The 27706-nt window shown below is 41.6% G+C and overlaps 1 protein-coding gene and 2 long non-coding RNA genes across 3 annotated transcripts in view; 1 reads left to right on the top strand and 2 right to left on the bottom strand.

The window, feature by feature from the left end:
- LOC121152680 overlaps positions 1-4839 on the top strand; it is a 41977-nt gene extending 37138 nt beyond the window's left edge. Inside the window, exon 2 of the long non-coding RNA XR_005883297.1 lies at positions 4656-4839. This is a non-coding gene — a long non-coding RNA (uncharacterized LOC121152680). The remainder of the gene's footprint in view (positions 1-4655) is intronic.
- A 645-nt stretch (positions 4840-5484) lies between these two features.
- LOC121152678 (TCDD inducible poly(ADP-ribose) polymerase) overlaps positions 5485-27706 on the bottom strand; it is a 28951-nt gene continuing 6729 nt past the window's right edge. Inside the window, exons 3-6 of the mRNA XM_040974851.1 lie at positions 14037-14205; positions 11509-11669; positions 7129-7407; positions 5485-6541 (exon numbers count right to left, since the gene is read on the bottom strand). Coding sequence (XP_040830785.1) covers positions 6094-6541; positions 7129-7407; positions 11509-11669; positions 14037-14205 — 1057 coding nt within the window. The 3' untranslated portion in view covers positions 5485-6093. The remainder of the gene's footprint in view (positions 6542-7128; positions 7408-11508; positions 11670-14036; positions 14206-27706) is intronic.
- Positions 14958-21730, bottom strand: LOC121152679. Its single transcript, XR_005883296.1, has 3 exons — positions 21720-21730; positions 21126-21130; positions 14958-15094 (listed from the first exon to the last, which is right to left on the bottom strand). It is a non-coding gene; the product is annotated as an uncharacterized LOC121152679 (long non-coding RNA).

Below are 27706 nucleotides of genomic sequence, written 5' to 3'. Positions count from 1 at the left end.
GCTTTTCTAACTCCAAAGCTAAAAGATTGAATTTTGAGTAGGGCTCAAAGTCAAAATTTGTGCTATTCTCTTATGCAAGTCTCTACAGCGGGACCTGAGCCAATGGGAGATTGATCAGCCTCATGTTCTAGCTCAGTCCCTGGGGAGAGGAGCCCCTGCTTGTCTCTGCTGCCATTCCTTCCTCCTAGCGGTGGTGGCACTAGGATCATGGTCACCACCACCACTAACTGGATGGGGGACATCATTATCTCACCACCACGTAAGCACTGGCACCACCACAAGCAGGGGTGGGCACTTCATTAACAAGTCACCGCAGGCTGGCAAAGGAATGCTGCTTGGTCTAAAGCATTCATAATGTCGAAGATGGATTCAGGGATGGTCGATGGTTAAACCCAGCAGAGGGAGACATAAATGGAAGCCCACTGGCTGCTCTTGTAAGGTTTGCTAACTCTTTAAAGTAGCAAAGAAAGATGAGTGTCATCCCTTCTACATTTGGATGTTGTAAATGACATGTGGCAAGCCAAGGGACCAGAAAGAATCCTTGGAAATACTGTACCTGAATTTTTGTTGTGAGATAAAGAATTCGTTTTATGATTTAAGATAAGTTTATATATTCTTTCTAAAACAACACCATACTCATTCACCCTTCACAAGGGCTCCATAGGGAAGAATGAAGGGCTATCACATTGCTCAAAGCCAGGTTCCAAAGGCAGTCTTCTGGCAGGTCCCAGACTATGAAAAATTAGAAACTGATTAGTACTAGAGTTAATCTTCATAAAGTTTGAGAGATCTTAATTTTTCTACAGAAAGTTGTTTTGGTTTGGTTTGGGGGGGCTGTTTTGTTGTCAAGATTTATGTGCTCTGCGCATTAGTCTAGCACCTAAAGTCCTTACCTTACACGCACAGGGATCCCACATGGGCATCAGTTTTAATTCTGTCAGCCTCACTTCCCATCCAGCTCCCTGCCTGTGGCCTGGGAAGGCAGTTGAGGACAGTCCAAAGCCTTGGGACCCTGCACCCATGTGGGAGACCCAGAGGAAGCTCCTGGCTTCAGATTGGCTCAGTTCTGGCTATTGCGGCCACTTGAGGAGTGAATTAATGCACAGAAGATCTTCCTCTTTGTCTCTCTTCCTCGCTGTATATCTGAATTTCCAATATTTATTTGTTTATTTGGCCTAGCACACTGGCTTGATTGGCTAATCCTCCCCCTTCAAGCACCAGTATCCACGGTGGGTGCTGGTTTGTGTCCCAGCTGCTCCATTTCCCATCTAGTTCCTTATGTGTGGGAAAGCAGCAGAGTATAGCCCAAAACCTTGGAACTCTACACCCACGTGGGAGACCTGAAGGATCTCCTAACTTTTGGCTTCAGATCAGGTCAGCTCTGTTCAGCCACTTGGGGAGTGAACCAGTGGACGGAAGATCTGTGTCTTTCCTTCTCTCCATAGATCTGTCTTTTCAATAAAAATAAATAAAAATTTTTTTAAAAGATTTGTTTGTTTGAAAGACACAGAAATGCAGAGTGGGAGAGACAGATCTATCCACTGGTTCACTCCCTTCATGGCCACGACAGCCAGGGCTGGGCCAGACTGAAGCCAAGAGCTAGGAGCTCCATGCTGGCCTCCCACGTTGGTGGTGAGACACTAGGACTTGGGCATCTTTTGTTGCTCTTCCAGGCACATTAGCAGGGAGCTGGATTGGAAGCAGAGCACAGGGACTGAAGTGGCACTAATGTGGAATGCCATTGTTGCACAGTGCTAACCCCTGGCAATACTGATGGGGCCTGAAGGAAATCCTCTGCTCTTGCTGCTGGGCTTAAGGAAGCTACTTGATGTCCTTGGGCACAGTGCACTGTCCTTTTCAAGGATTTATTCCATTTATTTATTACTTTTAATTCTTTGAAAGGCAGTTAGAGAACAGACAGAGATCTTCCATTTGAATGGTAGAGATGGTCACTCTTCAGATGGCTGCAGTAGCCGGAGGTGGGCAGTGACGAGGGTGTAGGGCCCAAGGACTTCCGCCATCCTCGACTCTACCCCGGCCACAGGCAGAGTGCTGGATTGGACACGGAGCAGCCAGGACTCAAACTGGTGCCCCCGTTGGATGCCAGCGGCAGCCCAAGAACAGTGCCCCTTCCAGGAGGAATTGTCTCGGTTTTAGAAAGAAGCAACCTGTCTTCTCCCTTAGCTCATGAGCTCTGTCAGCCTGGGCTGACACTGCAGTGCATTACTATTCAGTATTTAAATACTCCTTTCAAACAACCTTACTTTGGCAGGCTTTTCTTTGGCATGTACTTAACACAAATCTTGGGAGGCGTGAGCTGTTTTGCTCTCAGGACTTTATGAGATTGTCTAAATTTTCAACAAGCATGGGAAATTTTCACATTTTTAGTGCTTTTTGATTACTCTTATTGGAACAGCTTCCTGAGGATTCTCCATGCAATTCACCAGCATTACCATGGTTTTTACAACTTGCATTAGTTTCCTGTTGCTCGTACAAATTAATACATAGTACCTTAGAGCAACACAATTCAATATTTTTCCAATCCTGGAAGCAGGGCTGTGTTCCTCCTCAAAGTGCCACCTGCAGAATCCATATCCTTATCTTCCCCAGCTTTCTGGAGGCCCCCAGCATCTTAGCTCATGACCTCAGCCTCCATCATCAAAACCAGCGACAAAGCATCTTCTGACACTGGCATCTCCCTCCCAAGGAATTTACACTGGGCCCGATGGGATTATCTAGGACAAACTTCTAAAATATGAACTTGTTTATCTCTACCGAAACAGATCGGTTCTACAGTGTGGCAGTGGTGGGAGGTAGCGCCTCGTCGGGGTCATGGGGCAGAGCCCTCAGAAGAGATTAGTGCTTTTCTCACAGAAATGGGTTGGCTTTCTCAGGAGTTCAGGGCCCTTCTCTTTCAGCTTTGGTCTCCCATTCTTTAAAACACATTCTGAGATCCTCATCAGATACATCTTCCAGAACTTGAATTTCCCAACCAGTAGAACTGGGACCTAAATATTCATGAATCTCTTTTTAATCTTTCGGTCTCATGTATATTATAGCAAAACAAAGACAAAATGGAAACAAAAAACTCAAAACAAACTGCTGTAAGCCATCCCCCTATTTCAGCACTCTTTATTTCATATATAAGGTGTCATACTGATAGGTTCCTGGGATTAGAACTTGGACATCTGGGGCTGATTTGTAAATAAATAGTATTAGCTGTTTATAAAACAAACAAAACCCAAACAATTGCAGGCCAGGATCCCATGTGGGCACCGGTTTGTGTCCTAGCCCCTCCGCTTCCCATCCAGCTCCCCGATTATGGCTTGAGTAAGCCCTGGGACCCTGCACCTGCATGGGAGACCTAGAAGAAGCTCCTGCCTTTGGATGGTCTTAGCTGCAGCCATTGTGGCCATTTGGGGAGTGAACCAGTAGAGGGAAGACCTTCCTCTGTCTCCTCCCTGTAAATCTGTTCAGTCTTTCCAATAAAAGTAAATAGATCTTAAAAAAAAAAAAGGGGGGGGGTGGGGGGATGGGGAGCTTGTCCTCCTCACTGCTCCTCCTCGCCAGACTGCCGAGCAGCACAGCTTTGTGCATCAACCTTCACCGAAGAGAACTGCACCATAAAGTTGCAAAGCTGGGACATTCTTAGTTTTCATACTTTATGTCATCTTCCAAAAGCAAAAAACTAAGCAGGTGAAGTGTGATTAGTCCTAGGTTATAATAGTTAAAATAGGAGTTTTATTTATTGAAAATCACATAGCAATTGCAATAATGTAAGTGATATAAATGAGATTCTAGGTATTATGCAGAATTTCCTAACTGTTGGATTCCAATGAAAGAAAACAAGAACTGTTCGTAGTCAGTCTAAAAAGAGGAAAATATCCCTTTGCCTTAAAGTGACAGTATTCAGTATAGGATTTAACTAACAATGTGGCACTGGTGCTTGAATAGATTGTTTCGTTTAGTCTTTTCACGCCTTATACAATAAAAGCTCTGCTTCAAAAGCTAGTGTTTCAGTGCAAAATCATTAGTTACAAAAACAAACAGGTTTATAATAAGAGCTGGGTTTCGATTTGTAATTTTAAGGGATTCCATTTTTATGAACCGCACAAACAAAACCTTGCTGTGTATAGGATGAGACATTGGAATATCACAGGGAATTTGCACTCTTTTCCTGGGGAAATGAAGAGTAAATCCCAGCTCTCCGGGCATAATTACGGCTGGGCTGGTGGGAAGAGGACTCAAGTACCGTGGACTATACCAGTTCATACAGTCATTACAAGACAAGCTCCATGACTTTTAGTGGACTAAAATTTGGGGTGTCACCTTCCAGGTGACAACTCACTTCTGTTTTTCCCCACAGCCGTTTGCTGACATTTCCTCCACTTATCTACATGGTAAAAGATTCACTCTGTCCTCTGATCATTCTCTACTGCTTACTAATATACTTTCTGTGGATTATCCTGAGGGGAAAAAAGTGAAAGCAACATGCAGTTAACCAGCCGAGCCACATTTACACACCATATGCTCAGTTCAGGCATCTTAAACGGCAGCAAGACAACAACAAAAATCTTAAGGAATTACTGTAACTTTTATTTTTGCTTAGTTTTATTAAAAAAATAAATATGTCATAAAGCTTTCATTTTCTTTAGGGAGAAAACAGGAAGAAGTTTCTTAAAACCAAAGAAGCGATGGCAAGTCTTAACTTGAAGTTTGGGAATCACTGGTTTTCAAGTTAGAACTGAATGAACAACTGTTGACAACCGCGGTTGCCCGTTGCATGCCAACGGCAGCAAACAACAGGATCAGCTAGGGTGGAATAACTGTGGAAGCCCTGGTAAGTGCTTGGCAGATCGATCCACTGAGGCCCCAGTACAGAAAGATCTTGCTTTAAACAACACAGAAGTTCCTAAGATTCTGGGCGAAAGATATAGCCACAACAGATGAGGAGAGCTTAGGATTGAAGGAATCCTGTGAATTCCCGCGAACAAGCACTACGTCCATGAATCCAGCTATTTGCTCTGCTGCGGATGAAGGCCCCCAGCCGCTGTCCCCTAACTGAGGCAGCAGCACATTGACTCACAGGGCTCCAGCTGGGCCAGTGGCACATTCCCAAGTCTGTGTTTCTGTTCAGTATGTAGTGTAAGATAGCCAGAGAACCGGCTGCCTCTGGCAAAGCAGGCATGGGGGTGGGATGACCAACTTTAACAATAACTTCAACTCAACAAATCTTTCTGAGAATCTACCTTGTGCTAGCACATTAATAAACTGTATTTATTTGGTTGTGAACGTTGTAACTTTCAGTCAGGGGCTAGGGTTTGGAAACCCAAAGAATCCTCAACACTGGCTTTAACAAATTAGCTGCCCGACTCCTTCAAACTAAGGTGGATGAGCTTTCCAAGGCTGAAGTTTAACAATTCATGTAACTAAAGAAAAATCTTGCTGGTGACAGAAATTTTTTCAAATAGTGTTTTCTTTCCCTTAATGTTCTCTACACAGAACTTTGAATTCAGGAACGCTCAACCGGAACAGTTAAAGTTACTGACACTCTCTAATCAGGTGATGTATTTCAAAAAAGTAAACACAAAATTTTTTTTTCCACCCACTACAATTTTAACTGATAATACACCAAAACAGTGATATGCTGCTGGATGGGAACTAAGTCTGGCGTACTATTTCCAGTCAGATATCTATGTAAATAAATGGAATCCTCACTTTGCTGATAGCTTCCATTTCACTTGGCCAAACTTCTACCTAGTCCAAACCACATTTCATTAGTTAGGCTGTCCAGCTGTTTATGCTTCTAACAGTACTCCTGCCTCTCTGTACAAATGTGAAGGAAAAGAGGGTGTCATCTCAGTCCTCTCCGCACGAATGCACTAACAATTAGTAAATAATTATGGCATAAGTGATCATTTTAAAACTCATTTTTCTTCAAAAAAAAAATTATTTTCTAGCACTTAAAAAAATGGGTCTGAAAAGTGCCCTATTCATGCCCAATGCTCTTCTCCACCCAATCCCACCGATCCGAAACCTGCTACAAATGCTGGATTGAGTTCATACCAAATAATTTAGCAGTACCACGATTTTTCAAATGGAAACAGTGTTACCGACTTCTTCATACTGGATAACAAAATAAGGGTAACTCTGGTCATCATTAAAAATGACAAAAATCTGGGGCTCGAAAAAGTTATCCACACAGGAGTCATAGAGGTCGCTGGTGACACTGCCGGGGTTGACCGGAGGGGGTCTCCTCATGCCGTGACTACCCATCGTGTATCTGCCCGTCAGGACTTTGGCCAGAAACATGAAATGGATTCCTTTGGAGGACTTCTTTGAAAAGTTATGAGAGTAGCTCGCCTTCTTTGCAAAGTAACTGCCTTGTCCAAACATGGTAGCATGCTTCCCACAGACTCGAGGGTCAAAATTGTGCTTGCAGATGCCGTCAACCACGTCCTGAGACGTCCCATGAAACAAATGCCTCTCGTTGATTATTCGGTCACGGCCACACATTTTCCTGTTCATGTATTCCTTTTTCCTATTACAAAAAGTGGACAGGATTACATTCAATTTAATGGGCATGTCACAGTCTTAAACTCCTTTTCATAATGGAGAAAACACTGAGGGAGCTAACAAAGGCAGAATCCCAGGTCTTATTAGAACCTTGAACTCTCATCTTCCAACTCAACGCCCTTCTCTTTCCTTTGCCACCAGTCACTGCCTCGGTTTCTCTTCCATTCCGTATCCTCTTCGTACACCTTACCTTCCTCAGGATGCTCTGTGGAAGCTCTCCAATCCGAGCAGGTCTGACATAATCCTCCGTGCTACACTAATCTGTTGACCTGAGAGGCAGCACAGGAAGGGGATTAGAGGCCTCTGCTGCCGGGCTGCCTGCGCTGAGATTCCAGCACCTTTCTTATTAGCTACAAGATCTCTGCCAAATCACCCACATTTTCTGTGGCTCAACTTCCTTTCCGTAAAATAGAAGTTACAAAACGCCTATTTATACATGAGAACAATAAGAGCAAATATATATGGAAAAAGATGAAAATATTAAATCCTATGTGAATGTTTATCATGTATTTGACATTTAACTACATTAAGGAAAATTCTCATTCTTCTCACCTTTTATATTTCTCCCAAAGAAACTGGTTTTGGACTCTCAATATTTGCAAAATTCTATACTTGAACTCGGGCACAGTCTTATGAAAAAGATTGTAAATGATTCGGTAACTTTTGTCCTCTGCAGAAACAGGCACTTGGATGAAGTCCTGAGACGGGTGCATGTAAATCCAGGTTTCGGGGTAGAAGTTGGCTGAGGTGACTCCATCCGGGCAGATGATCTGTGATGACGAGGCTGATTCAAGAGGTGGAGGAGCCTGTGTGGGAACCCCACCAAGTGTCCTAAAATGGAGAGGAAGGATGTCAACTGAAAACACTCAGAAACAAATACACCTTCCACTGTAGTGGCCCACAGCTTAAACACCTGCTTAAAATATAAAAATATTCCCTACTTAAGAAGAAGAAAATCCTGGGGACACACTGCGTGCATGTGGTTAGCCTACAATTAGCTTCTTCCTGGTCTCTTCCCTGTGGAGGACACTCTGGACCAAGCAAAGGCTACCTTAGAATACACTGCCTATGAAGATCCACTTCTTCAAAGGGAACAACTGCAATGCATGTGCTTTCTACACACCTTCCTGCTCATGCTAAGTGGATTTTATCAGCAAAGGTTGTACAGGAAGGAGACAAAAAGTGAAAAAAAGAGACATAATTTCTGCATAAAGAAGAAATAAAAATCACCCACCAGGTTAATATTTGACACTTCCTTTGAATTTTCAGAATCATCAATACTATTCAAATATTACAATTGGAGCTAATTATAACTGACAACTGCAATCTATCTGTGAATCTTTAATTCAGATCTATTACTTAAAAGGTAAATTTAGAGACAAGCAGCAACATTGGTACATTACTTATTGCTGTTTTAATTCAATATACAAATTTAAGCCATATTATTTAGCCATTTTCAAACTGAAGGGCCAGGGCACTGCAGTGCTCACAGGCACACGGTGGTCACAAGGAAGCCATCAAGCCGAACAGACTGGGGAGCAGGCATTGAAGAGCTTTGTGACACAGATCATGCAAGGAGCAGATGTTACTGTAAGCCTGCACCATAAACACTGCTGCCTAATACAAACACACGGGTGGGTCAGGCATTTTACACACAGTATGACTGTTTCCACTGCTCTGCAACACAGGAGAGTTATCCCCTTTTCACACAAGCAAAACGATTAAATAGAAAAGATCAGAAAGATTGAACAGCGGCTGGCACTGTGATGTAGTACATTAGACCACTGCTTGCAAGGACAGCGTCTGGTTCCAGTTCCAGCTGCTGTACTGGTGATATGCATCACTGCTGATATGTATGGGAAAGCAGGACAGGATGTCCAGGTGTTTGGCCCGCTGTCACCCACATGGGACAGCTAGACAGTGTTCCCGGCTCCTGTGCAAGAACAGGAACCAACGAACAGAAATGTTTTTTTCCTCCCTTTGTAACTTTGCTTTCAAGTAAATCAAACTTTTAAAAAGACATATTTTTACTTGAAATGCAGATTTCAAAAAACAGAGAGGTTATCTACTGTTTGATTCCCCAAATGGCAGCAATGGCTGCAGCTGAGCTGATCTGAAGCCAGGAGCCACTCTAAGGGTTTCCCATGTGGCTGCAGGGGCCCTTGCAAGAACTTGACCCATCCTCTGGGCTCCCAGGCTGCAAACAGGGAGCTGGATAGGAAGTGGAGCAGCTGGGGACTCAAACCAGCACCCATGTGAGATACTGATGCCAAACACAGGGGATTACCCCATTAAGCCACTCCATTGATCCCATCAAATACATTAAAATGAAAAAAAAATCAAGGCTAGAAAGTGACAGATGGGCTCCCAAGATCCCAATTTATATGTCTGCCTGAATCCGTATGTCTGCTATATGACAAGCTTTTCATTAAGAGACGGTTTGATAATTGCCTTCTTGAATATGTAGCATTTGGAAGTTGCTATGAGTTCTCAATGTCCCTTTCAGGGACAGGAACAGATCCTGGGTGTGTAGATGCCAAGGCTTACGGAATCTCCCTGGGGCTTTACAATCAGGGCCAGATGTAAACTGGTGGTGAGCTCCACCACCATGACGTAACACACACAGTTGCGTACCTCTACAGCCATATTCTTAGGGCCCTGAGAGATTTCTTTGGAACCCTGGTACTGTACATTTTTCTAATACAAAAGGACATTTTTCTGATGACAGGCCCGTAGGTTCAATCAGATTCTCAAAGTTCCACAACTCCTTAAAAAGTCACCATTATTCTGAAGAAATAGCTGGGAATCAAATAACGCCAACTCCTTGTTTTTAGCCTCTCTCCATGGCTCTACTCTGTAAACAGAAGGTCAAGTCCCCAGCATACCAGCAGTCCCATTACAGTCAGCAGCTGACCTTGTCAACTAAGGTTAACAGATGAGGTCAGCTTCTCCCTCCAAACACTATTGAAAACTTGGCCCTGGTAACATAATTCGTTCCCTTCCTTTCTGCTATCTCTGGGGCAGACCACAAAATCAAAGCTTCAGCTACACAGCGGCTTAGCATGCTAATCTAATACCCGTGGTGTTGGCATCCCATGTGGGTGCCACTTCTACTTCTGGGCACTTAATGCTTGAGCTCCTGGCTACCAGCTTCAGCCAGAGTTGGGGGTTGCTATAGGCACCCGGGAGTGAATCAGAGGATGCAAGCTCTCTCAGTCTGGCTAGCTCTCTACTGGTCTAACTAAAACAAAAAAGCTAAAAAGCAGTTGAACTTGATGGGAATTAAGTCACTCCTACTTCTCATTTCTAGATTACTAATTCTCATTAGTAATGAGATTTCCTAATGGTGGCTTCTTTAAATCTTTTTTCTTTGACATTTTGCATTTAATTAAACATAAAGCAAAAGTTTCTCCTCTAGTGACATCAGTGTCTCTATGATCTACTGAAATTCAGTTTTTGGAAATCCCAGCATTACTCTGTGCCTATTAGAACAGTCCAAGGGTCTCCAGCTGCAGGCAGCACGGCTGCATTTGTCCATGTCATCCTGGTGGACTAAATTGTTTCTCTGTTCTTCTCCTGAAGTATCTACATCTAGCGTTTTTGACCTTCCTTCTTTATACTTGATTAGAGAGAAAAAAGGAGAGAGACTAACCTTTTATCTTTTTTTGGTCAGCCTATAAATATAGTAATGCCAGCCATATATGTGGCATTAATTCTACTACTGCCTATATTATAGTTCATATTTTCTTTCATAGTCACTTGCTTTATGAAAGAAATACATTTTTACTACTTATTAAAACTTCCCTAATAATACAGCACTGGAATGAGCACTCCTACCACCACAGAGCAGCAACGTCTTGCGTGATTGGCTCAGCATGCCAAGCTCGCTGTTCTTACTAATGAGTCCTACTGTCTCACCAGGAGGACAATGTGTTCCTACTACCGGACGCTGATACTAGCTCCAGCTGTGCTGGCAAAAATCGCAAAAATGGCATCTTTCTTTAAATCTTTTTTTAAAAGCCCTGCAGGTTAAGACTCTTCATATTTGGACTTAAAGGAAAGCACACATCTAACCCAAGCCAATACACATATTTCTAAAACTGGTCTTACTGCACACTTCTTTTCAGCGAGTTTTGTTCGTGTTTTGTTTTTAATGTTCCCACTGCAATCCCAGAATTAGAATCATTAGGATTTTGTCATAACAACTTGGAGAAAAACAGCATGGGCTTAAATTTTTAAAAAACAGGAAACATCTTCACCTCAAAGATCAACAGAAAAGACTAACCAGTATCATTTTAGATTCCCAAGTTAATAGAAGCTAGTAAACTTAGTATCATTTTCAACATGGCAGAAGACGGTGTATCTTAAGTATTTAAGGTGTCTTGCCTTTTGTTCCACAGAGACAGATATGGTATCTATGTGTTGACGGGCTAAAGAATGAAAGAAGAAGTGGCCCTTGGGAAAATGGAAGAAAAAATCACAATTCAGGGAAAACAAGTTCAGCTTACTGTTTTATTAAGAAATTATATTCAGTTTAATAGTCTTACTGAGAATATAAATTCTATGAACAGGGTAGTCGTTCAATAGACGGGTGTCATCTCAGAAGCACTTCCTCATAAGAGAAACTCAGTCTCGTGAAGGTGGCAAATACGAACTCTGTGCCTTATTCCAAACATAATTAATTGTGGTTCTTAAAAATGTTCATTTTCCTTTTCAGCTCAAAAACTATAACATGATACTTGCTTTTTAAATGTCAGGTTAAGTATAGCTTATCTAATCTCTATTTGTCAAATAATTCAATCCAAAAGATTTCAGACATTCACATTTTACAGTTGATAACCAAGAAACTACAGAACTTAAAATCTTTCTGGCATTCCGTGATCCATCCACATAAAATGAATACTCAGATGAGCCTTGGCGCTAGCTACTCACTGTAAGTAAGGAAGGAGGATAAAACAGGAGCGGAAAAGGGGTCTCCTCCTGACTTCTCTCCTGAAGAAGGTGTTGTGGAGGATGTAGTGGTTGTTCCACATCATGAAGCGGATCTCCTTCAGCCCCCGAGAGCTGGCCTCTTCAATCAGCCGAACAACAGACTGGTGAGTACAAAGCCAGGAAATAAGCCAGGTTAATAAACTATCACCGTAAAATATGAAAACATAACAGGAGACAGTTAATCTCACTGACACTTCTATAAATCAAACTAATCCCCCTCTTAGAAATGCATAGTAGAAAGATGCTTCCTGTTCAGAAAAGCATAGCTAACCACGTAAAAAAAAAAAAAAAAAAAAGCGTGTGAAGCCCAAGAAACCAAATTTCACAATGTGCTAGATTTTTGAAAAATATTCACTTATTGGAGGCCAGAGTGGCGGTATAACAGGTTAAGCGTCCCCTTGTGATGCCAGCATCCCGTACAGACTCTGGTTCAACCACAGGCTACTCCATGTCTGATCCAGCGACCTGACTAATATGCCTGGGAAAGCAGTGGAACATGACTCAGGTGCCTGAGCCCCTACAATCACATGGGAAACCTAAAAGAAGCTCCAGACTGGCACAGACCCAGCCGTAGTGGCCAGCAGGGGGTGAACCAAAAAAAAGGAAGATTTTTTTGTCTCTCCCTCTCTGTAACTCTGCCTTTCAAATCAATAAAAAAACAAATCTTTTAAACAAAGAAACCTTCAGGCCCAGCGTGACAGCCTAGTAGCTGAATCATTGCCTTGCATGCACCAGGATCCCACATGGTTGCTGGTCTGTGTCCTGGCTCACCCACTTCCTATCCAGCTCCCTGCTCATGGCCTGGGAAAGCAGTGGAGTCCCAAAAGCCTTGGGACTCTGCATCTACGTGGGAGACATGCAAGAGGCTCCTGGCTCTGGATCAGCTGAGCTCTAGCCACTGCAGCCACTTGTGGGGAGTGAACTAGGGAGTGGAAGATCTTTCTGTCTCTCCATCTCTGTTTATTTAGATATAAACAAATCTTTAGAAAAACAAAAAAGGTAACCCCAAGGAAAAGTGACACTGATGCAGTCCAAATACTCTAGAATGCGTTTTCTTTTTAAAGATGTATTTATTTGGAAGGCAGAGGTCAGAGAAAGAGGTTGGGGGGGGGCAAAGAGTGAGGGGAGAAGGGAGAGATCTTCCATTCGCGATTCACTCCCCCACGTGGCCAAAACAGCCCAGGCTGGGCTAGACTTGGGCCAAGAGCCAGGGACTCCACCCAGCTCTTCCAAATGGGTGTCAGAGGTCCATATACTTGGCCATCTGCTGCCTTCCCAGGTGTACTAGCAGGGAGTTGGATCAGTAGAATAGCTGGGATTTGAACTGTGTTCCAGTATATGATGCCAGCATCCCAAGTGGTGGCTCAAATTTGCTGTGCCAAAATGCTGGTCCCAGAACACATTTTAAACAGCTTCTTTCAGCTGGCATGATGGCTCAGTTGGCTAATCCTCCACCTGCAGATACTGGCATCCCATGTGGCTGACAGTTTGTTTCAGATGCTCCACTTCCCATCCAGCTCTTTGCTAAAGACTGAGAAGACAGCGGAGGTTGGCCCAAAGCCTTGGGGAACTGCACCTGCGTGGAGGCCTGGCCATTGCGACCATTTGGGCAGTGAACCAGTGTATGGCAGGCCCCTGTTTCTATTTTTCTCCAGAAATTTCCCTTTCCAGTAAAAATACATAAATCTTAAAAAATAATAACAGCGGAAGCTTCTTCCTGTTTATGATACTAATGGTTTCCTAAAAAAGTGTCAGAAACTTAGTTCAATATGTATTTTGGAGTAATTAATGACCTATTTTTTTGTTATTGCCATTTAAAAATCTAAGTAAGGAGGGCCAATTCTTCCTTTTTTTAGTGCTAGAAATTAATTTAACAAAATTAAAGAAATCAGATCTATAAAATGTAAATTAGTGTTGAAAATCCACTTCGGGTGTTTAATTTTTTTTAAAGATTTATTTATTTATTTTATTGCAAAGTCAGGGATACAGAGAGAGGAGAGACATCTTCAATTATTCTGTTCAGTGGCGTGAGGGTGACTCCTTCCGCTGGCACCTGAGCCGATCGCCATGAACCCACCAGACAGACATAACCAAACATTACACCAGTTTTCATCTCACTGAAATGATTGCAAAGGCAGCACCGAGCTGAACAATGTAAGATTCTGGCAGAAAGCACCTCATGGCCTGGTAACAGGGGTCTCCTGCAGCTGGATTTCAGGTTAAAAGAAAGAAATATTTTCAGTAAAACAGAGACGTTTCTAGGAATCAGCATGACTCTGCTTTACAAGCTCTCTTATTATGACCTGTAGTTCCGCCTCGTCAGGAGGGAGAACATAAAAACTAAACACGCCTTTTAAAAAACCATTTGGGGGTCTGGTGCGGTGGCCTAGCAGCTAAAGTCCTCACCTTTCTAATAAAAATAAATAATAAATAAATAAATCTTAAAAAAATAATAATTTGGGAAGTACCTCAGGATATTCTCTCCAGCCGAAGTGGTCCCTGCAGAAGAACTTCCAGACGGTGTGGTAAGCGGAGTTGGCACTGGTGGAGGATGGTGTAGACAGCCTTCGGAGTTGGTCGAATTCACTTGTTTCATACACATTCATGGCATTCAAGTCTGCCCAAAAGTCTTGTCCTCTAAAAAGAGCCAATGAAATGTTAATGTATTTGCAGAACAAAAAATATCTAAACATTTCACTGGAGATTAAAAATATTTAGTTGCATAGTAATCTGTTGCTGAATTTTCAAGACTTGCTTCACTTGGAATAAAAGGGCAATTCTGATTGCTTGTCTAGCATCCAGTCCCTAAGCTGCCTTTCTTGATACCAAAATCTCCTGAGCTACAGAGTTGGGGTAGGATTTACATAAACCACAGTATCATTGCGCTAATACAAATCCAAATCCTCCCCTCCTCTCCAGAGTGAGATGAAGTAAAACCTGGTCTTAACCATTCAGGATTCAGTGAGTATGAAGCGGATATGAGACTTCTCTGAAACTTGCCCTGTTTTCCCAGGCATCATTTAAAACTAGTAATTTACAGAAGTACTCTGTAAGTCTGCAGAGTGGCAGGAATTTAGCCTAACATTTAAGATGCCTTGATCCAGGCCCCATGTGGTGGCCCAGTGGCTAAAGTCCTTGCCTTGAACACGCCCCAGGATCCCATATGGGCACCGGTTCGAACCCCGACAGCTCCAGTTCCCATCCAGCTCCCTGCTTATGGCCTGGGAAAGCAGTCGAGCACGGCCCAAAGCCTTGGGACCCTGCACCCACGTGGGAGATCTGGAGGAAGTTCTTGGCTCCTGGCTTTGGATTGTCACATCACCGGCCATTGCGCTCACCTGGGGAGTGAATCATTGGAGGGAAGATCTTCCTCTGTATATATCTGACTTTGCAATTAAAAGAAAAAAAAAGCCCTGATCCCTTACTGATTCCTGTGTCACAATTGGCCTTGGCAATCAAACTCCAGTTTTCTCCTAACGCAGAGCCTTGCAGGCAGCAGTATTAGCACAAGGAACTGTGTTCCTGCCTGAGTTGGTAACCTGTAGCTCTGGCCTAAGCCAGCCACTGCAATCGCATGCATTTGGGGGAGTGAAACAAACAGATGGGAGTTCTAGCTCTCAAATGAAACTTTTTTTAGGTTTATGGAAAATGGAAGTAAAAGGTTACTTTTGTGCAAAATTTTGACATGCATGCATATGTCTTCAAAAGTTCATAAAATGTACATTATGAAAAGAACTGCACGGATTTAAAAATTTTTGTGGTAAAATTGATTTTCCTTTTCACTCTATTTTCTATGAGCTTTCTGAATGCCCTTATACAACACTCTAATGAAAGAAAAAAAAAGGAAAAATGAGATCAGATCAAGCCAGTACTGCTCATCTACCCAACATCAATATTATCTTTTAGCCTGTGAGCAGAAAATGTTGGCAAAACATGAAGAAAAAAACAGCATAGATATGAAAATATTTTTTGTCATTTTATCTGGTACATTACTACTAAATCAGCACTTTACAAACATCTCCACTCTGTAGGAAAAAGTCCCTTCACAGGAGTCCGATTTATAAAGAGCTGTCCAGCCAAGTTAAAATATTTGTGCTTCTTTTAAAAAGAAGCCTCATCTAGCTCTTGAAGCATCTCATCACTTAAGCAACTTGTCTGCTTGAAAACTTCTCTAACAAAGTACAAAAAAAATCAGACATATGATAAAATAATATAAACATAAGCAGAATAATTAAACTCCTGAATATATTCCTTCATACATTCCACTCTTCCATAGCAGATTTCTATGTCTAAAAAATGTAGGATATCAGCGATATTCAGAATGACTGGCATGGGTGAAATCCAAAATTTGAAAACCACACGTTTAGCTGGCTAGTGAAATACTTTTCAGATTCTGCTACTGGAACATGTTTCATAGATGATAGGTATTCCTTTTTTTGCAGAAATCATGTTGCAGTTAATATCTGGTTATAGTTCATTTACTGACAGACTTCTTAGTCTTGGACATGCTAGGGTAGCTATTAAAGCACTTTATGGAGGGTGGTAAAGTTTCCTTCCACACTCTATATCAATTAAAAATAAAAGCTAAAATATAATAATGAGAAAGCTTCCTTCCAAACCTGAGACATTCATTCCCTTTCTTCCTTGAATACTGATTATTGCCTCAATACACCTCTGACAACAAAATTTAGTTCTCAGAAAATTTACTTCTTACCACATTTTGACTTGTTCCCAATTTGTGAATAAGGTCCTACTCTTTAAGAATAAAGGTCAAACCACTTACTCCATTGATGGTGTCAAGAGGTATATAACTTGTAAGAAGGCAGATTATTCAACAATCTCTAAAGACTTCCCCAGAAACCCAGACTTTCTGTTCAAAAAGAGTACTAAAGAATAGGGTGCGTTTTTAAAATGCATATAATTTTAGTTAAGCATGGACAATGGAAATCAGACAGTAAAACAATTTAAAAGTCATGCATGGTCAGTGCTTCTTTAAAATAATTTCTGATAAATAGGAATACTTACATAAAAAGGGAAAAATTACTGGGAATTCTAAAAACCCGTAAAAAATGCAACTCTCATAAGTACGTTAAAATCACACCAAGTTGCCTTAAATCATTTTCATTTAACATTTAGAGAACCTACTGTTATGACTGGAAAGAGGAATACATACCTTTAACCCTCAAGACCATTTCAAGTTTCTAAACATATTTTCCTCATGTAAACTTATTTTCCAGAAAATGTTCCCAAATATGAGCTAACAAATCCTTAATACTTCCTTCCAGGAGTTCACTGTGTTAACATGTATACAACGGCCAGTGTTGTTTGCTGTTTATATCGGACTGCATTCTGGACATCACTCTAGCACTTTCTCTGTGAGCCTACGTTATTGAGACTTCATTAATGAGGATTAGCATGAGAAAGACCTTGACAACTGCAGCTTTTGCTGCATTCTCCATGCATTTCAGTCCTTGGGGTATTATGAAATTTCTATGACAAATCCTAATTTAGTACAATCAACTGTTCTTTGGATTGATGTATCAAAGTAATGTTTTAGTTCCATTTTACTTTCAATATGCTTTTCTAGGACTGACAGAAGCAAAATAACAAATTTAAAAAACATTAAATTTTCTTTTTAAGATTAATTTTACCACCCGCTCTCTCTTAGAATCTTATAAACGCCCAAAGCCAGGAATTTCTTCCCTTCATGATCGGCATCAGTATGTGTGTGCAATACAGATGTCAAATGCTCCCAAGCTTTACCAAACCGTGCTAATAGTACAAAGCAGTTGGGAATCATCTCCGTGGGTAATGGTGAACTGAATCAGGCAACAAAGAAACAAACAGATGCAGCCCTATGGCACAGGGGCTTCAAGAGTAACAAAGCCAGACAGGAAGTAAACTCCCAGCAGTGCCAAGCAGAGTCAGGTAATGAGAAGACAAAGAATTGAAGTTCTTAGTGGTATCCAGGAATGGATAAAATTCAGGAAAAGTGCTAGTTTTCGGTAACAGAAATATTTAAGCATGAGGCGAGTTCAGAGCTCTTCAGGCACTTCGCTTCTTTTAGGAAAGGCAGGCAGATGACAGGAGCAAGAAAGGGGAGGCTTTTAGTTACGGGGACACAGTAACTTCAAACGACTTGTGGAAAAGTAAAGGTGTATTTTTGTGCAAAGATTTTGAAATCCTGTACAAAGTTTCATTAATAAGCATTTTCTATACATTATGAAAATGTGGGTTTTGTGCACCCAAATAAACTTACACTTCCAATTCCAAATAACTCTTTGAGATACCCTAAAATAACAAAGAAACATGAGCTAAGGTATAAAAGGTAAAGTGAAACGTGTCAGAGGCCAGTGCAATGGCACAGAACGCTAATCCTCCACTTGTGGCAGTGGCACCCCACATGAGTACCAGGTTTGTCCTGGTCGCTCCACCTCTACTTCTGTCTGGGAAAGTAGTGGAGGATGGCCAAAGGCTTTGCAGACGACCTGGAAGCTCCCAACTTGAGATCAGCTCTCTGGCTGTTGCAGCCATTTAGGAAATAAACCAGCAGATGGAAGATCCTGTCTCTGTACCTCTCCTTCTCACTGTGTAAAATCTGGGTTTCAAATAAAAATAAACACTTTTTTTTTTTTGGTGAAAGAAAGAAAAGAGACAGGAAAAGGAAGGTGTATGCATGTCAGGAACTAAGTCCACCCTGAGCACTGAGGTGTTGAGCAGATTGAGATAAAGGGTCGAAGCAGCAAATACTGGATGTGTGAAAATGCATACAGAAAAACTTGTACTTGGCCTGACATATACAGTATCCATGACTCAAAGTACCTAAATCCAAGTCCTGACTACTTCTGATTCCAGCTTCCAGTTAACGCAGTCCCTGGCAGACAACAGAGGATGGCTTCCATATCCAGGATCCTTAATGAGTCCCAAGCTCCTGACTTCAGCACCTTGATGTAACCCTGACAGCACCAGCCCAGGCTGCTGTAGTCGGAGGCCGGACTTCACCCTGGCCAGTGCAGGCATTTTAGGAATAAACCAGCAGACGGAAGCCCACCCTCTCTGTCTCACATAGCTAAAATCGATCAAGATTGATTTTTAGTTTTGCTATAAAAATGAATTTGATCAGTTTGCCATCAAACTACCGCATGAACGACTATAAGAAGCCAGTCAGTAAGTGAACCTAAAATGCTGAAAGGGACACCCAGTTCCATCATTGAGATGCTTTATAACAATGGTTGCTTCTCTTAGCAAATGATTCAAATACCAATTAAGCCAACATTTCCCAACAGACAGACACCGACACACAGAAAGTATGCTCCACACATCATTTCTCCCACACATACTTAACATATTCAAAGTAACTGCAAAGAGGAACGATGCACAGCCGCCTCTCCAGGGAAGTTTCACTTTCCCTGAAAGGTGGTCAAGGGAGGTGTTCCAGAGGAGGAAACATGAGCCAAGTCGGCTTAGCGCCCCGGACAGACAACAGATGCAGGACACCACAGGCAGGAGGCCTGCACGAGGAGACTGCAAGAAGCACATGCACTTCATGTGGGTGGTCAGGGCCTATGTGCGTATTAGGCAGACGGCATGAGATAAAGGGCGGCCTGAAGAGGCTGGCTAGGGCCAGATAATGAAGAGCTTTGTGTGCTGGGTTAAGAGGTTAGCACTTGATCCCATGGGCGGGCCAGAGAAACCACTAGTGGATTTGTGAGGTTCAGGTTTGCCTGTGGTGTAAAAGGACTGTTATTTAATTTTGGCTGCGGTGGATTTAAAAAAGGTAAGGCAGTACAGACAAGCATCATCTGCTGCTTATTAGCATATTGATTTCTATTATTCTATAGCTATTACAATTGCACAGAGGCCAACGATGACAGGATTAAGGCAACGCAATAGTAGGGATGATATGAAAAGCATTTACAATGAGAATCCAACTGCATGAAGAATGATTAAATGTGGAAAAGTATCCCAGCTTTCTGAGTGGTTACTGATATTCCTCAAGTAAGACAGGAACTGTAAGAAGAAGAATAAACATACAACTCAAACTTCAGCAAAAGTCAAGCATATATAAACTTTTTCTAAACCCAGATTTTGTAGTATTTTATTTATTTTTGTTTGAAAGGTAAATTCACAGAGAGGAGACAGAAAGAAAGAGAGGGAGAGACCTTCTGTTGGCTGGTTTACTTCCCAAATAACAGAAATGGCTGAAGCTTAGCCAATCTGTAGCCAGGAGCCAGGAACTTCCCCTAGGTCTCCCATGTGGGTGAAGGGTGCCATGGCCTTTGGTCATCCTCTGCTGCAATCCCAGACCAGAAGCAGGAAGCTGGATCAATATGGAGCAGCTGAGAACCAAACCAGTGCCCATATGGGCTGAAGCAGCTGCAGGCAGAGAATCAGCTTTCTATGCCACCGTGCTGGTCCTGCTCTAGTTTTAACCAAGTCTATTAGACTTTGGAACCTTGGCTTCCTGCCTCTTAACTAGTTTCTACAAGGAAACACATGTGACCTCCTATTACTAACACCCACCCTAACCAGCCAGAGTAACCAATTCAGACTGCTAGATCCTATTATGTAATTACTATGATATATAAAATAAAAATGCCTCCCAAAATTGAAAGTGAAAGTGACAGAAGATACAGATTAAATGCAGTTTGCAAAGTATTTAGGATTTTCTGCTATTGGCTTTAGAAAGACATGATAGGTGGGATATGCTTGCTGCTGCTAAAGAAATTTTCAGGCACACACAATACAGCTGGCTTTGATGTTCCCAGGAACTCCATTAGTAATGGAATATCTCACTTATATGTCCCTTCAAATCTGTTGCAAGGTGATGAGACTCAAGACTGTGGCATATACAATACCAACATACTTTGTGAAAGCAATTGTAGTTACTAAAATTGAGAGAACTATGTAGTCACACTTTTATGCATTAAAATAACCATTAACTGACCATTCTGTTACTAATTAAGATTTTGCTAACATTGCCTCACAAATCGCATAGGGCAGTTGAGGAAGGCTCATCTATAAATGCTCCCATTCAAAACAATATCTTTATTCAAAGAGGTTAAAATTCTATACCTAATTTCCACATTGTGACATTGAGTCTTGGTAATGGACCCCCCCCTTCTGTTTGTAAATAGCTATAAACATGCAAGTACCCAAATTCAAAAGTGAGAGTTGACACTGTTATGTGCATGGACCTTTCCGGGTAGATTAAGAACAAAATGTTGACAATGAAATGAATATACCTACTGCTAAGACGACTGATGCAGTCAGGGCAGATTATCACTGTCAGCTCAGTCAGTAAAACCACTGACATAAAATCCCACATCATGGATTAATCTAATGGTTCTAAAGACCTCCAAATATTTTGGGGTGGCACTCCCATTTTAAGATGCAATTTTGGAGATCAACTTTTAGAAAGTGTGTGCTCAACTTTTAGTCCCTCCAAGGACAACTTAAAAAACAGGTTATGGGCCGACGCAGTAGCTCAGTGACTGAGCTTCCTTGTATCCCACCTTGTGTCCCACCTTGTATACACCAGGATCACATATGGGCACCAGTTCTAATCCCAGCAGCCCTGCTCCCTACCAGCCCCTGCTTGTGTCCTAGGAAAGCAGCTGAGGACAGCCCAAAGCTTTGGGACTCTGCACCTGCATGGGAGACCTGAAAGAGGTTCCAAGTCCTGGCTTTGGATCGGCGCAGCACCGGCCGTTGTGGTCACTTGGGGAGTGAATTACTGGACAATCTTCCTCTCTGTGTATCTGACTTTCTGATATGAATGAATCTTAAAAAAAAAAAAAAAAAGAACAAGACAAAGGATCCAGAAAGAAGTCAATTCCCTAAATGAAAGGATACCCTTCTTTTAAGCTTTTGTAATTGCATGATCTTCAGAAATACATGAAGAACTAAACACAGCTTAATCTCAAGCTTTATACTAAGACATAGGCATTTGGACACATTAAAATGTTTGCTAAATTATGAACAAATAAGATCCCACATTGGAGGCTCCCCTCCCCAATGCAACCTCTAAAAGCAAATTACAGTATTCACCTCAGGAAAAGCAGCTAATAAAATACTGTCCTCTGTCTTTTTTGTGGTTTTATTATGAAGCTAGAGCTCAAGAGGAAATACTGAATCAACTTTCTACTAACACACAGAAAGCTTAAAACCTTGCATTAATAATAATTAGTTATGTGATCAGAAGATCACATTGTTATCTATTTATAGAGGCATGGGATCAAATTTTGCACCCTGAAGATACTAGAAACGTCATACCTTAAGTTTGATCTAAGTTCAGTCACATGTCCTGAGACTAGAAGGCAACAAGTGACACATAACCTCTCAACCACAACCTGATGAGGAAGTGAAATATTTTTACAGGAACTGTTGAAACAAAAAGCATAGACTAGTTTTTAAGTTATATATCTTGTCTTGTACTACTTGAAACTATGCAGTTACTGATTTTGATGAAGATAAATAAATACCTCTGTGAGCGATTGATTAGTAATTGGGGGCCAATACAATGACTCAACTGTCTAGTATTCCACCTGCAGGCACCTGCATCCCATATGGGTGCCAGTTCATGTCCTGGTTGCTCCACTTCGATCCAGCTCCCTGCTTGTGGCTGGGAAAGCAGCAGAGGATGGCCAAAGCCTTGGGACCCTGTGCTGGTGTGGGAGACCCAGAGGTTCTGAGCTCCGGGTCGGCTCAGCTGTGCCTGCTGCAGGCACTTGGGGAGTGAACCAGCAGATGGAAGATCTGTTTCTCCTTCTCTCTGTAAATCTGCCTTTCCAAGAGCGATACATCTTTAAAAGAAAGAAAACTTCTCTACTGGCCAGGTTTTGCAAGCTACAATTGCAAAGGCTTTCAACACAGTGTTAAACTTATTCTGGCACAGAGGGTATGTACAAAGCCAAGTTTCTGTGACAGATTCTATCTTATCAGTTAGTTAGGATAGCCTAAATTACTTTTTAGTAGCAAATTAACTGTAGAACACTGTACACAATGTTTCAGATGTCTGGCAGCATTTAGGAAATCCACATTTCAGACAGCAAGCAAGAAAAGTTCTTTCTGTTTCCTACATGCATGCAAGGATGAGTAAGTGAACCCTGGAAGGCAAACCCAGTATTGGTCCTGGGCTTATTTTCATTCTCTCAATGCCTGGAAATGAAAGAGCTGAGCCAGGTGACAGTCAGAAACCAAAGACCAACCGCAGCAGGAAATTATTCAGAGTGTTCTGCGCCGTGTGCCCTGTCCACGCCCTGTCAGCTGTGAGGGCGGTGACTCACAGGGTGCAAGACTCCGAGGCACGGCGCCGCAGAGCTCACCCGGAACTGCCCAGCCCCGCCAGTCTCCGACCACTGAATGCTGGCAAAAACGGGGAGGACAGAACTCTAGAGCACGAATCCTTTCGTTAGGCGTGGGGGGAGGGGCAGTGTAATAAAGAGAAATGTTAGTAACCCAATATTTCCAGTCATTGTGGCAAGTGCTTTCAACATCCAACCCATGCACAAATCTTTCTGAATGCTTAAAGGCAACACCGCTTGTGTTTATATAAAGAAATCAAATTAACAGCTCTCAAACAACTTAGGGGAAATTCTACTACACTTTTTTTTTTAAGATTTATTTTTCTTCCAAAGCCAGATACACAGAGAGGAGAGACAAAGAGGAAGATCTTCTGTCCAATGATTCACTCCCCAAGTGACTGCAAAAGGCCAGTGCTGTGCCGACCCAAAGCCAGGAGCCAGCAGCGCTTCTGTGTCTCCCACAGAGGTGCAGAGTCCCAAGGCTTTGGGCCATTCTCCACTGCCTTCCCAGGCCACAAGCGGGGAGCTGGATGGGAAATGGAGCTGCCGGGATTAGAACTGGCACCCATATGGGATCCCGGCGCGTTTGCATTCAAGGCGAGGACGTTAGCAGCTAGGCCACCGTGCCGGGCCCTCTGATACAGTCTTTATACAACTTATTGCAGCACACATATTTAAAAATCACTGGTTTCAGCAGAACGCAAAAGGCAGTCATTTCAGCATCCTCAATAGCCAGAGTTTATCTTTTCATTGGGATGACTATGCAAAAGTTCTTCATTGGTCAACTGGGTATTACAAGTAAGTAAATAGCAGAGAACAGAGAAAGACCAGGGATAGATATATTTTGTTTCACTTAGCTGGTCGATAATACTATTTTTCGCAAAAATCAACCATAAGATGTTGCAAAATTGGTTGAATGGATGGAATGTATAAAATTTCAAAATGTGTGTCAGAAAGTAACACTCATAATTTCAAATTCCAAGGAATTATCTATATGAAAATTTGAAGCTTTCACAATGTTTCTGGAATCAGGCTGGCCTAGGCTTAATATTTGTAACAAGAAATTTTAAGTAGTGGTGTATTTTTCTGCAGTACAGTTCCTGGTTCCTAGAAAGCAGTGTCATAAAACTAAATATAAAAGCTAACTTCTGATAATTATACAAAAATCAGCATTTAGCTTGGCTCAAGGAATTCCTTCGTGTCCAAAATACGCCTCCTCTGCACCTACAGATACTCAACTACACTCAGTTCCTTCCTTGTGCTCCGTGTTTATGGTGCTGCAAAGAGCAGTTCAGCTCAAGATTGTGGGCTACCACCTATCAATTTCAAACCCAGAATGAAACAGGAAACAGCTCACTCTTCAGCACTCCAGTGTCTTTCAATGGCACAAAATCAAAGTAAGTTTACCTTCAAAACCTACCAGTGGAGGATTCAAACCAGATTTACAAAGAGTTGTGCCAGAATAATCATTTTATAACTCAAAATGCATTTTTTCCCCTTTGCAGAAGTGATATGCACATTTACCTAAGGTTTCCTTCCGCTAAAAGGCAACTATCACAATTAGGAGACTGGTTGTTGACTTAAGACTAAAAGCAGTCTAGGATTATCAGCATCACAAAGGACAAAGAATGTGGGGTCTCAAATTAGCGAATAGCAGAAGAGGGCACATCCAGCCAGTCACAATCTCCACTGACTAGAGTTTAGTAGCACAGACAAGGTTTACATAAGCTTCATAAGCTACATCCCTTACAAACAGACCCAAAGCCCAGAAGGAGACTGAGGGCCACTGGCCGTCATCAGGAGATCTCAGAATTGATTAATCTACCTTTATGACAGAAAATAAATCTACAATCTAGAGACTCTGGAGTACCAAAAAACTAACACATCAAAAGCATTTTTGGCATGCTTATTTTATGCATAATGAAGCATTAAATGTTACTACTCTTTGCTTATTTACAACAAAAATTAAAGGTTTGGAGTCAACGCATCATCAAATTATATAACATATCATGCAACTGCTTTTGGGATTATTACACTGTAAGTCGTTTCTTTCAAAGTTACGTCTTTGACTTTTTGCCAGGTTCATATTCATTACCATAAATATATTAGGAAAACTCTGACCCTAACTAATGCCAGGTGACAGCTGCTTATTGATGAAAAATCAAAATGGAAATAATGAATGATTGCTATTGATTCCCACGATAGCTCTACACATACTCAGTAATGTCTCCAGATTAGTTCAGATAGATGCCAATTAGTTTTATTTCATATGTAAACAGCGGTATAAAGACTACAAAAAAAACCTCACTGGGTTGCTTTACCCTAAAGTACAGGCACACGTTTTTGAAAGTCACTTCAATTTTCACTTTTGGAGCTCTTTCTTAGGCAGGAATTTTAAAAATCAATTTGAACTCATACAGCTGTGTATATTCAAGAAATACCAGAAAGTCACAAGGCATAGTAAGTTTCAGCTGTTCTCTCTCCTGTGTTATCAATAATACAGAATGAATTAGTTCATGCGCCATCACAGCTGTGGAAGCCAGCATTCGCTTGGCTAATGCATCTATTCTAGTTGAGTTCACTTAGCAACTTGCTTTAGTTTAGATCATTCATTTTGCAAGTCATACAAGCTACAAGAGTACATGCTTTCTATTTTCATGAATGTGCATATTTATCTTAGTTTCTGTGAAACCATCTAATGATACTGTTGCTTGACCAGATTTCAAAGATTTCTATAAGCAATCAGCTATCAACATCACCCAGCAACCAAGTCGTTTCTTTCAAAGTTACGACAATATATTTGAATCTGAAGTAAAACCCTTATCAACAAGCATTAATTACTAATTCCAAGAGAAAAGGAAAATATACTATCATGAGAAAAAAAACAGACATGGATTCAGAATTTCCAGCTTTTTTTTTTTTAAGATTTATTTATTTTTACTACAAAGTCAGATATACAGAGAGGAGAAACGGAGAGGAGGAAAGACAGAGAGGAAGATGGTTATCTGTCTGATGGTTCACTCCCCAAGCGGCTGCAATGGCTGGAGCTGAGCCAATCCGAAACCAGGAGCCAGGAGACTCTTCCGGGTCTCCCACACGGGTGCAGGAACCCAAGGCTTTGGGCCACAAGCAGGGAGCTGGATGGGAAGTGGAGCTGCTGGGATTAGAACTGGCAACCATATGGGATCCCAGCAAGTTCAAGGCAAGGACTTTAGCTGCTAGGCCACACTGCTGGGCCCCCAGATCTTTTCTTACCCCCACTTTTTCCTGATACATTTAGAACCACAAATGATCAGTCATATTTTCTCCAGTGTGTTCTTTCCTTGTTTTTGACTGGTAATAATTGTAAGACTAATGTGGCAAACTTAGAAAAGAATGTAAGGCCAGTGTGATGGCTCAATTGGCAAATCCTCTGTTTGCATGCATCAGTACTCCATGAGGGAGCATCAGTTGCTCCACTTCCCATCCAGCTCCCTGCCTGTGGCCTGGAAGGAAAGTAGAGGATGGCTGAAAGTCTTGAAACCCTGTAACCCACATGGAAAACCCGGAAGAAGCTCCTGGCTCTAGATCTCATCTCAGCTCTGGCCATTGAGGCCATTTGGGGATTGAAGCAGCAAATGGAGTATCTTTGTTTCTTGCTTCTCTCTGTAAATCTGCCTTTAAAGTAAACAAATCTTTTTCTTTTTTTTAATGAATGCATAATGTAAAGCTGATGGTCATCTCAGTTGCTAAGAGATTTCTGCACTGCCTCTATAATTTTAATTATCAAGTACAGTATTCCAGGCAAAAGTACCTAGTTCTGCCATCCAATTATCATCTATTAAGGATGAGTACTTAAACTGATAAGACACTATGTTTTATTAATTGAAAATACAACATTCAATGTTGTATTCTCAAGTGCATAGTTGGAATTCGGAAATTCTTCAAGTCCATCCCATGTGCAAAAGAAGATTCAGAATCAAATCCAGGAAGTTGGTATTTACAACTAGGTTCTAGCTAATGCTGAAAGTAAGTTATCTGCTAACCATGAAAAAGGCAGAAGACAGAACAAGTCAATCAACCTCCTCAGCTATATGTTGGCAGTGAAAAACTGGGCAAAAGGAGACTGTAAGATTGACTATGTCAATCAGTGGATTCTTCAACGACCTCTTCGTGCTTGGAGTAGCGAGATTGGCAGCTATTCGTGAATGCTGAACTATCAAAACCACTTGAGCAAGACCCTTGGAGCATCCCCCACATCTGGGACCTGGGGTGGGTGGGAAGACTGGGTGGGGCTTCTCCCTTAAAATCCCCCTTTTACCTCAGATCCATGAAGGAAACAATGTAGAAATAATAGTCTTACCCACTTTCCTATAACCCTTGAACCTTTTTAACTATGTAACGATTATCAAAACTATAATAAAAAAAGAAAAAAGTTATCTTTAGACGTATACAGCACAGCGAAAAAAGTAGGATTATATCATAATTTCATTACCATTAACCAAATAAGGACCTATTATAGAAATTCTCAGTTTAAAAGATCATGTATATGTTAAATCTGTAACTTTGCAAATCAAACTAAAGAATTCATCTATTATTTGAATAGATAAACTTTTGTGTCTGCAGCAGACCAAGCACTATGAACTTTCCCCAGTTCCACAATGAAGAAATTATGGACATAGTACATGATAATGATTTACCAAGTCATATAAACAACTGAAAACCAGTGGGATCAACAATTGTCATTCATTGGTTCTGAATCCAAGACTATTGGGTCTAAATTGGGTGCATACACAGCTGAACACACACTTCCTGGTTGTGTGCAATTTGCACAGATATACCAGCTTTACAGG

This window comes from Ochotona curzoniae, unplaced genomic scaffold, assembly GCF_017591425.1.
Source record: "Ochotona curzoniae isolate NIBS_2020 unplaced genomic scaffold, NIBS_Ocur_1.0 contig_2599, whole genome shotgun sequence".
Lineage (NCBI taxonomy): Eukaryota > Metazoa > Chordata > Mammalia > Lagomorpha > Ochotonidae > Ochotona > Ochotona curzoniae.
The sequence above is the reverse complement of the archived record's forward strand: the minus strand, read 5'-3'. Positions and strand labels throughout refer to the sequence as shown.